The sequence below is a fragment of the Loxodonta africana genome, chromosome 23, assembly GCF_030014295.1.
Source record: "Loxodonta africana isolate mLoxAfr1 chromosome 23, mLoxAfr1.hap2, whole genome shotgun sequence".
NCBI lineage: Eukaryota > Metazoa > Chordata > Mammalia > Proboscidea > Elephantidae > Loxodonta > Loxodonta africana.
In genome coordinates, this window is record NC_087364.1 from 22,806,242 (window position 1) to 22,818,326 (window position 12,085).

General features: G+C 40.1%; 1 protein-coding gene across 1 annotated transcript in view; it reads right to left on the reverse strand.

The window, feature by feature from the left end:
• Positions 1-12,085, reverse strand: part of ATP8A2 (ATPase phospholipid transporting 8A2) — a 697,351-nt gene that overhangs the window by 506,682 nt on the left and 178,584 nt on the right. The window contains exon 23 of the mRNA XM_064275334.1: positions 3,974-4,038. Within this exon, the coding sequence (XP_064131404.1) occupies positions 3,974-4,038 (65 nt within the window). The remainder of the gene's footprint in view (positions 1-3,973; positions 4,039-12,085) is intronic.

Below are 12,085 nucleotides of genomic sequence, written 5' to 3' on the forward strand. Positions count from 1 at the left end.
CAAAACCCTTGGAGTCACTCTTACTTCTTATCCTTATTTCCCATTTTCAATAAAACAGCAAATCCTGCCAGTTCTACTGTCAAAATATCATATGCCCAGAATCTTGCCACTTCCTGTCACCAATACTGCCAACACCCTAATTCAACCCACCATCACCTCTTACCTGGATTCGTGCAATAGCCTGCTAGCTGGTCTCCCTGCTCCTGCTCTTGCCCCCCTTTAGTCTATATTTAGCCCAGAAGTCGTACCTTTCTTTAAAGATCAATCAAATCAGGTCCCTTTTCTGCTCTAATTCCACCAATGTCTCCCCACATCACTCAGAATAAAAGCCAGATCACTACAATGACCTACAAGGCTGCAGAATCAGGGTGCTATTCCACTGACTTCCTCAGCCATGGTCTCCCTCACCCTCTCCACTGCAGCCACAATGCTGTGCAAACACATTAAGACCTAAGTACATTGGACTTTTGAACTCACTGAACCATTGCCTGGAACACTATTCTCCCAGATACAGGGTAATGATATCATTTACCATCCAAACCAAGGCACTTTGAGGAGTAAAAAGGGATGTTTTTAAAAATATGCCACTACAACACATGTAAACTGAGACTATTCCAGGCATACTGGGATGCATGATCACCTATCCAGATGAACCCACGGCTCCTGTTCCCCTCCCTTCCTGCAAGTTGGCTCAAATATCACCTTATTAGAGAGGATTCCCCTAACCACTCTACATAAAATAGTAACCTCTACCTTCCCTCTGAACAGAGGGAGAGTCCCAGTGTCAACTCTTCTTCTGCAAATGCCACTCATTTCTCTCTCCTTCTACCTACTCCCCCTCCCCCATTTCTGGTCAGTATACCAGAAATAAGAACTGGCTGTATCAGTGGTAATCCATATGTTGTTATTAATAAATCTTCATTTCTCTTTACTTTTTCTTTAACCTAAAAAAATGAAATTATATTATTTTCTTCCACAACTTAATGGATTATCTAATGTGGTCCCTAGGGCACACACCACCGTAGCCTTGTTCCAAAGGCCATTGGTCTTACCTATATTACAAACAGAGCTTAGATGTTATTTTGGCAACAGGCCAAAACTCAAAACAGAAAGATAAATTCTAATCATTTATAAGCACTTAAGAGTCCTGGTCTAGACATATTTGTCAGTCAAGTGAAGATGATGACAACTTGCTCTGGGTCTTTGAAGTAGGCCCCTTATTCCCTCCTACATATATGAGGGGGTATAGTGAGGGAAACCAGACTCAACCCTTCTGTATCTTGAGCCATTTCCCTTGTTGCTATCTTGGTTGCTTCATCAGCAGAGCCCTGAAACCTTAAAGGCTTAATTTGAGAGTGCATCTAGGGATCTATTGTATATATAAATTATTGGCCTTCTAGAACTCTGCTTTTATGCCACGCCTATACATGAAATTTTAATGAGACTAGGCATTCCTTTAACCCAACTTTAGTTGAAAATAAATGAAAATAAAGAAGTCTTCTTGGTAGACAGAAATAAGGAGTGCCTCCTTTGAGTTTTGAAAATAAAAAGTATGTAGAAAAGTTTGGAAATCCTGGTAGCATAGTGGTTAAGTGCTACTGTTGCTAACCAAAAGGTCGGCAGTTCAAATCCATCAGGCACTCCTTGGAAACTCTATGGGGCAGTTCTACTCGGTCCTATAGGGTCGCTATGAGTCGGAATCGACTCGACGGCACTGGGGTGGGTTGGGCAGAAAAGTTCATCTACGCTTAATAGATATTGGATGTATTAAAGTCTTATACCAAAAGGTAAAGTTCAAAAATGGTTAAGGAAGAAACATCGCTAACAGGTTACTAAGGGAAGGCAGGTATATACCCATAAAACCTTTTCAGTCTGACTTGACAAACTATTCCTTGGTGATGTTCAAAAACTCAATAGGTCTAAGGAAACCAAAAGCCCCATTTAGTGTGGCAACTCTTACAGTGCCTTATAGAGTTAGAGTCCATCTCCTGGATTCCAGAGAATACCGTATATAAAAGAAAACGTAGGCCCACTTGAGTTGCTTCCAGGAAAATGGGATTTATTTTAAGGATGTAGATGCCTTGGATCTGGAAAACCATCTTGAAACAAAGAAGCACCAGGAACCAGCCACTCTGGGTGTGCACACAGACTGTGTGGATTGTTCAAGGTTCTGGGCATCTCTCTAGGTCAACCCTCCCCCGCCCTCTCCACCAACGTGCTTCCTTTGCTTACTCAGGCTCTGTACTCTCAGAACTTCAGCTTCTGCCTGGTCCATCGTAGCTACCCTCACCATTACCTCAGGATGAGCATGACCTTTAAATACAAATTCTAATGGATAACTGAAAAATTTTTCTGGGCTTGTTCATTCATTCATTCAAACTTATACTGAGAACCTGGTGTATACCAAGCATTGTCTTGGGGGTGGGGATGCCCAGATAAAATAAGACAATTTTTCCCCATGGAGCTATCACTCTAAGGGACTATAGACACACAAATAAAATACTAAGTAGTTCAAATGCTGAGAAGTGCTACAGAAAAAAATAGAGGCAAGTGTGAGCGTTGCGTGGAAGGGAACACTTGGTTAGAGGGGAGGTTTCCTCACTACCATAGAGCCAGGTGAGAATGAGAGTCCATAAGGGATGACCTGGGAGTGTTGGATTTCTTGGAGGCAGCGACACAGACAAGTACAAACAGAATACTAGGATGAATCCTTAAGAACTCAAGCCAAAGAACTGTATCTCGCTGATAGTGGTTTGGAGGCCAGGAGGTGAAAGATTTAGCCCTGAGCATGTGTAGCCCATGGGTTCTCTTCCTGAATGTTGCCCTTGAAGTCGTGGAGGGGTTGAGTGTGTCTTGTCCTTCACATTAGGACTCATGGCCTCGCCAATTTTCAAGCACGAAATCTCTGTGCTATATATCCTCCCATGACAACTAACCCTGTGATTTGCTCCTAGCACTGGCATTTAGTACACTGCATGGCTGAGTGACTATTGATGCCTGTTGGGAAAGAATCTCCTGTTAAAAGGCCCAAGAAATAGAATCTGGTGTATTCAGTTCATCTTTTCATATCAAATTACTCACATAGGTCATGGGTTATCCTCAGATCAGCTCTCACTCCTGGTGTCATCACTGGCTTTAGGCCATGAGGGGGTCATTACATGTCTATAAAGCACTTGGAAACCCCAGGCTGTTCAATTCTGGATGAACTCATGTTATTGGGATGGTGGGGAATTAAGGTCATATGTAGCCTATTACCCTGGTGGCATAGTGGCTAAGAGCTACAGCTGCTAACCAAAAGGTCAGCAGTTTGCATCCACCAGGTGCTCCTTGGAAACTCTATGGGGGCAGTTCTACTCTGTCCTATAGGGTCCCTCGGAGTTGGAATCGACTCTAGGGCAACAGGTTTTTTTTTTTTTTTTTTGGTGCCGTATTACTATAAAATTTTTAAAACTCCTGAAACAAGAATATTATCCTTATTTTAACATTTCTACTAGAAAGAAAATCCAACAAGTCTCCTTATTCACCTCCTTTAGTGATGGAGTTAACCATCACTAAAAAATCAGACCAAGCCTGTTGCCGTCAAGTCCATTCCAAATCATGGCAGCCTCATGTATATTTTAACTATCACTTTTTTTTTTTACTTAGTGTAAATCATAATAGACCCCATTCATACTTCAAAATTAATCATTAAAGTTAAACCAGATTAAAAGAAAACCATCCTGTGTTAAATGCAGAATCCTAGATGAGTAAAATAATGTATTATCAGGAAACAATATTCTAAGCTGCTTTTTTGATATTTAAAGATACCCCTGTATGACATTTGTTCCTGAATACAAACAAAAAACATACACTCACACAGTAGTTTTATAGTTGTTTTCTGGCAAAAACAAAAACTCTGATTATCAATCATTTCAGAAACAAATAAACAGTTTATTAAAGTTATATCAAATACAACTTCTGCAAAACTACTTACATCCAAAGACTCTTCCTTGAGTAGGATGAGGGCCATGTTCTGTGAGACCAGTCGGCAGGAATAGCCTAAATGGGGGAAAGGACGACACACATGAATTTACCATTCCTTGCATGAGCTCCTCATTTTTCAATGGTGACTTAAATTCACCCTCTATTCTTCTACCCACAGTATGACCATCTTAAGCCTACTGAGTCTCACACAGGAATTGGGCAAGAATAAGAGGTAGGAAAAGTAAACTTTAAATGATTTTTATTCTTCCAGACAGCTTGAACAGAACTGGTTGGGGAGGTCGACATAACTAATGGCTAAATAAGTACTTGTCGATTTTCTGTGGCTTTTTCTTTATCCTTCTTATCCTTGTATAAATTAGGATAAGCCTTGGATTATCTAAAATAACAGCAAACACTTTAAGAAGACAAATGGAACCTAATGGTGTACCTAAACCAGCATAAATGTGCCTACTGTAATAGTAAGATCCTTCCTTTGCTTTAAAAATGTTAGGTAATTCTCACAACAGGCTTCAAAGGAATACTACTGTACTTAAGAGAATCACTTTCCTTCCGCAGTTCAAACTAATCCCCATTAAAAGAATTAAAGTTGAGATAAAAAAAAAAAAAGCACTGTGAAATAAATGTATCCCAATACCAATTCTTATCAATGATTTCCATTGCATTTTTCAATAAATCTTTCTGTGTAGGATAACCAAGATATTCTTTTCTGCTTTCCCTTCTACTAGGTAATACTGTTGTCTATGATGGCCTTTCCTACTCAAGCTGAGCAGTCCACTCAGAGACAGATGGAGATACTTGGTGCCCAGAGACTTGGAGGTCTACAAGGGACAGGGTCCCTGCTGGCTCCTCCCTGCTCAAATCCATTCACTCTAGAAGGGGTAAACCAAAAAAAAAAAACTCGGCATCGATTCGATTCCGACTCATAGCAACACCACAGGACACAGTAGAACTGCCCCATAGGGTTTCCAAGGAGCACCTGGTGGATTTGAACTGCCGCCTTTTGGTTAGCAGCCAAACTCTTAACTATTACACCACCAGGGTTTCCCTAGAAGGGGTAGGCCCCTGAAAACATCAAGACCAGGGGTGCTGTGTCAGGACTCTAGTCATTCTTTCAAATCATCCTACAACCTTTCAGTGCCCCTTGAGAGAAATGGGATCAGTTGTGTGCTTTTCACTAAACCCTGTTTCAATTTATCTCATTGAGAAAAGTCAAGCAAAGAATTCACCAAGAAAATAGGCCCTCAAAAACCAATTTCTTCTCAGTATGTTATAACAATGGATTGATCAATGATTACAAAAAATGAAACAAATCATCAGCAAGTAGAATTTCAACTGTGGATCCAGTATGTATATGGTTATCTCAAAGAAGGGCCTTAATCAGTATCGCCATGAGGTGCAGTCAAGTTGATTCTGATTCATAGTGACCCCACGTGACAGAGTAGAACTGCCCTGGAGGGTTTCCTAGGCTGTAATCTTTGTGGGAGCAGATCACCAGGTCTTTTCTCCCGGGGAGCCACTGGGTAGATTCAAACTGCCAACTTTCTGGTTAGCAGCCAAACAATCGTTACACCACCAGGGCTTCTTGGCCTTAACCAATACTCCCAAAAGAATGCTAAAGCATCCACTGCCATAAGCATTATAAACCTAAACCACTGCCGTCGAGTCAATTCTGACTCATAGCAACCCTATAGGGCAGAGTAGAACTGCCCCATAGAGTTTCCAAGGAGCGCCTGGTGGATTTGAACTGCTGACCTCCTGGTTAGCAGCCGTAGCAACCGCTACGCCACCAGGGTTTCCACAGGCATTACAGTTAACTACAAAAAGAGATAGGTGTTTAACTGCCAAGTCACGGAACAGTTCTGTGTTCATTCCTACTCAGCAGGTATCTTTTCATCCTTAAGAGAATCTACCAAAAAGCACAAAATAGAATTCAAGACAGAGGAAAATTAAAATAAAAAAAAAGAGTATTTTTATTCAGTTTTTTTTGAATGTACAAACTATAAAAAAAAAACAACTATATCCTGCATTAATGATTGTCACTAGAGAAGAATAGCTTTTAAATACCCTCAGTTCACAAACTTTTAAGCATAAAGCTATGTTTTTTAATCCAAATGTTACTTTTTTTTTTTTTAAAGCAATATCATGAGAACAGAGTCCAGGCCGTTAACAATATTTTTCTCAAGGGGATGAAATTATTTCCCTTATTAAAACAACCATGTATTATTTTAAACACTAAAAGAAACTGAATAATTTAAAATCACAATACCACATGGGCAAACACCTGTTAAGTATCTAAGCCAGCCCCTCCCCCCCAAAAATCTCCACCAAAAAACCACCAGCAAGCAGACATGAAAAAATTTTCTCAAACAATGCAGCCTCAAAGTTGTTCTTTATCAGGCCGTATTTTAACAATAGTGAGGAGTAAAAATGAGGCTTTCCCAGAATGCCATTAAAAGTTCTTCATAGTAAGATTGAAATCAACGAACTTTGTTTCTCATTAAAATTCTACAAATGCATTCTTCCTTCCTGTACTTTCTTTAGCTTACGTCCAAAAGGGAGGTCTACGTTTTATTTTCATTTACAAAAGGGGATATTGCAACTTTAATTATTTCCCTCCATGTTCGGCTTACCCTCTCCCCGGAGACTTCCAGCAACCTCATGCAGTATAAAAGGCTGTTACAAATTCGGTGTAACTAATGCAAAAGGATTTGCTGGTAGTTTTTGATTTGAACAACAGCTGCAGAAGCAGGCTATAATTTTTAAACCCTAGCTTGTTTTTTTATTTTTTATTTTTCAGTTTAAGCAAAATGCCATTTGACAAGTGAAGTTGCACAAAAATTTTCTGAAAAAAAACTGTTTCTTTCTGGCCGTGGCTGGGGGAGGATAATAAATAAAACTGCCAACACTTTCATGCACTTAAATATACACAACTAAAGGGTTCTAGGAAGAAACAGGTTTAGTGGGGTTTTTTTGTTTTTTAATTTGGAAATCGAAGCGAGATTTTGCTTAGAGAATTATCACACAGAACACTTGCACTAGACAGACCATGGCAATTTAACACAGTTAATTGTGACTTAGCTAACGTGGCAAATTAAATTATGTCAGCCCAAGTTTGGTGTGCTTGATTTCTAATGTTTGTGGATAAAATGAGATCAACTCTTGGAAAAGAGCCAGGTATGAAATGTCAATCCACACTTGTAAATCGAGGCCTAGTTCTTTAATCTCGCAATCTACCAAGACGACCATCAAATGACTGAGCAGAAAACCTCTGGGGTTTTTTACTTTTAATACAGCTGAAATTAACAGCATGCTATAAAAATGTTTAATCTTTCTACTACCTAAGTATAATCAACATTCAAAGAAACCAAAATATCACAGAGTCTATGGCACTTAGAGCAGACCTTGGTTTTAAGACAATAAAATAATATTTTACACTAGAAAATTCTGCCAAGCCAAATCTCTCTGCCAGTGTCCCTTTTTTGTTGTTGGGTGCCATTGAGTCTATTCTGACTCAGAGCGACCCCATGTGACAGAGTAGAACTGCCCCATAGTGTAGTTAGGCTGTAATCTTTACTGGAGCAGGTCACCAGATCTTCTGTGGAGCCACCGAGTGGGTTCGAACCACCAATTTTTCAGTTAGTAGTCAAGTGCTTAACCATTGTATCACCAGGGCTCCACTTATACTGTCAAAGAGATTCAAGTTTCACTGGAGACATTTTTCAAAAAGTCAGAAAGAATTCATACTTGCAAACCATATATCCTGGGATCAGATTAATCAAAAAAAATTTTTTTTTTAGATTAATCAAGTTATCAATTAATTGGGGTTCTACATGGTTCCAAACTCTCAACGAGTACTTTTGGTTCCAAACATTTTCATAGAAAATTTGATCAATCAATATTTGACTGTGAGGGCATGAAAAACCCTACCAGACATCACAAATGGATTATGAAAGACAGAACCCTTAGCTTCTCCATGCAGGGTTGGCGATACTCAGTACAGGGTCTTTCATCACGCGTAGCACCAGGAGCCTGAGGACTCTTCCTCAGACCCACCTACCTTAGCACCTTTCCCTCCACATCCCTAAGACTCTTCTCAGTAATGTTCTGTCTCATATGTAGGAACACACTGCCTCAGTCTTACCTCAGGATCTCCTTCCCAAATTGGACCATCCTAACCCATTCTGACAGTTTGTCGTTCCACAGTGGCTTGTGTGTTGCTATGATGCTAGAAGCTCTGCCACCAGCGTTTCCAATACCAGCAGAGTCACCCATGATGGACAGGTTTCAGTGGAGCTTCCAGACTAAGACAGACTAGGAAGAAAGGCCTGGTGATCTACTTCCAAAAATCAACCAATGAAAACACTGCAGATCTCAACAGAATACTGTCCAATATAGCGCTGGAAGATGAGCCCTCTAAGCTGGAAGGCACTCAAGGTACACAGTAGCTGCAACAACGGACTAGAGCATACCAGCGGCTGCGCAGATGGTACAGGACCAGGCAACTTTTTTTCTGTTGTACTTGGGATCGACATGAGTTGGGGTTGACTAGATGGCAACTAACTACTAACAACAACCCATTCTACACTCATGTTTTTCTTGTTGTTGTTTTATTTTGTTTTTAATAAGATCTTGAAAGCTCTAGCTTTAAATATATCTCAACCATGAAGCCTTTCAATTCAAATACTTTTCCTTCCAAGAGGTGAATATCAAGTGTAGCAGTTAAGTGCTCAGATTTTCAGCACTGTCATGCCTATGTGACCTAGGGTAACTTACTTGATCTCTTGTGCTGCAGTTTTATCCTTTAAAAAGGAATAATACCTACCCCAAATGGAATTAAATATCAAACCCATGTAAAGGACGTAGTACGATGTCTGGTATATAATAGCTGATACTCATTAAGTTACCATTGTTAAAGCCTGTCATGCTTCATGTCTATACTGCACAATGAGTACTTTCTCATCGATTTTGTTCTCTAATTTGTCTCCTAATCAACTCATGCCTCAATTAGGGAATGTACATTCCCCAAGCCTATACCAGGCACCCAGCAACAATGTTAGCAGCAGGTAATCAAGAAACGCAGGTCTGCAGCCAATTATTGTAATTTAAGTTGATATGTTGTACACCCGTAAAAAGTTGAATCAGCAAAAGTTGTGTGATAAATACACTTACAACAATGTCAAAAAAAAAAAGAATAGTTGTTGAGGCTGCTTATGTACAACCAAAAACCTCATGGGATTTGGTTCCTTGGTTTGGAGGTTTAGGGTCATGGCTTCACGCAATATCCCAGTTAATTGGCCTAATAAAGTGTTTAGTGCTTCTCTCCTACCTCCTGGTTTGCTGCATGGCGTCTGGGATCTTAAAAGCTTGCAAGCAGCCATCCAAGGCACAACAACTGGTCTCTATTCACCCGAAGTAACAGAGGAAGAAAGACAATCAGGAATAGAAGGAAGATATGTAATGTGTGGCTAATTCCTTCCATGAACAACTGCCACCTTTGCCATGAGACCAGAAGAACTAGATGGTGCCCAGCTATCAGCACCGAACATTTTCATCAAGGATTCTATGGCAGAATCCTGACCAAAAGGAGGAAAATGAAGAACAGAATTTCACATTCTCATGGATCCCAGACCATCTGGAGGCTAGATGAACCCCTGAAACTATTTCCCTAAAATAATCTTTAAACCTTAAACCAAAAATACGCCCCAAAGTATTCTTAAAACAAACAATAGTTTAGCTTAACTAGTAAAGAATGTCTGCCTTAAGCATTATGCTCTTTTAAGAACTATCAACGTGGGATCAAACTGACAACAGCAACTTGAAAGATTAGATAGGAAGCTTAGAGGGCAGAAGTTTATGTTAATGGAGGAGGAACAACTCAGAAAAGGAGGGTGAGAATGGGTGCACAACTTGAAGAATGTCATCTATGTCACTGAATTGTACACGTAGAAACTGTTGAATCAGTGTGTGTTTTGTCTTGCGTGTATATTCTCAACAACAACAACAAAATAAATAAAATTAAAAAAAGAAATGTGCGTCTGAATCTTTTGTTAACAACAGCACAAAGACGGAGATTGCCCCGAAGCAGTGTTGCAACCATTTCACACCAGCTTCACCTGAGGATGGGAACATGCTGTCCTTTTAACAGGCCAGGCAACTATGATGTGGTAGGCAAGCACCAACTGTACTCACTTTTTTAACATTAAACTTCGAAGTCTGTAAGAAGCAGTATGAAAGTAACAAACAGTGCTTAACAAAAAGCAGGGGGAAATTTCAACTCAGGAATGGTTGAAGATAAAAGCTGTTTCCAAATGAATGACACTAAAATGGAATGCATGCTAGAATTTCTTCTCACTCATTCCATATCCATCAGAAAAAATTTAGATGTGCAAAGGCCACATGTATTGTACATCTACTTAATAGATGCTTTATCCACCGGTAATAAGGAAATGATGACTACATGATTCGCAAAGGCCACATCTGAGATTTCACTTTAGACCAGCTAATGCCAAATTTTTAAGTTCAAAAGAGAAAATTGCCAACTCCCTGAAACAGAGCTAGTTAGCATAAAATCCCAGCATTTGGTGCAGGAGGATTCCGGCATCGTGCCGGATGCAAACTACCTAAACCCACAAGCAGAATGACTGTTAATCTACACACTGCTCACTGGCTCACGTTGGCTCTAAACAGACACGAATGTCCTGGAACTGAATTTCACTAAGGATATTTACTGCCAAGGTATGAACCAAAAGTAATCTTTTAAAAATAAATTCTTGTTAAAAAAAAAAAAAAAAGCACCAAAGGCGAAAGATACCCCATAACCCCAAACACCAAACATACCAAACATCACCAAATCTAAACACTTACCATATGAACCATGGAGAAAATGCTGCCAATTAAAACTGTAAGAGTGAACAATCATAAGAAATCCCCATTTCAGAGACATTAAAATGTCAAAACAATGTGCATCTTAGAATGGATGGAATTTCGGAGGAGGTTTTTTTGTGAAAGCTAGGTGAATTGGTTTTAAGTGAGCCCTGCACGAGAAGTCAAGGACCATGAGACGCGGTGCTCGCTTGGCCATTAAGTAGAGTATAACCTTGGTAAAACCAAAAAAAAAACATTGCTGTCCAGTCAATTTTGACTCACAGCAACCCTACAGGACAGAATAGAACTGCCCCATAGGGTTTCCAAGGAGCACCTCATGGATTCGAACTGCCAATCTTTTGGTTAGCAGCCAAGCTCTTAACCACTGTACCACTAGGGCTCCATAACCTTGGTACACTCTGCGTTTTCCCCAGGAGCTATAAAACTGTTCATGTATAAAGACAGGAAGCACCTCCTAGCACAGGGCCTGGTACTCAGCAGACACTCAATTAACTTGTCATCTTTTCTTTCCTTCATCCAGAAGAACTACTGCTAGATCTTCTTCCCAAATATCTTCTGCTACCCTAAAACACATGTGCAATGCACTAAAGTGTACAGAAGAAAAAAGAAGCAGGTCCATTGATACTGGTTTTCATTACCAGGGGTAGCTTTCTGGAGGAATAAAACCAAAAACCAGCTGCCATTGAGTTGATCCCAACTCATGGTGACCCCACGTGTGTCAGAATAGAACTGTCCTCCACAGAGTTTTCAGTGGCTGATTTTTCAGAAGTAGATTGCCAGCCCTCTTTCCTGATGCACCTCCGGGTAGACTCTAACCTCCAAATTTTCAGTTAGCAGCCAGTGTGTTAACCATTTGGGCCTCCCTGGGACTTCATGTCGGGAGGAACCGATGATTAGAAAACAGGCTTAAAATCCACGCAGCATGGACCTTGAGCTGCTTACAGGTATTGACTGTGACCTAGCATGGACAAGCCTGATAAAATTTCTGGTTGTACACACTTTGCTAAATCTCCTGCAGAGACTGTAGTAACAACTGAGATCCTAAATCTGAAAACTGCATTCCTCAACATCACCCAGGGTTACAAACGAGTTTTGAAGGTAAAGTGAAGGAACAATTTGGATAGAGTTCTTTCAAAAAACATGTATTCCCCAGTTAGAAACACAGTAACACCAAAGAGCTGACTGAATCTTACAAATACAGTAGGAAAAACTCCAG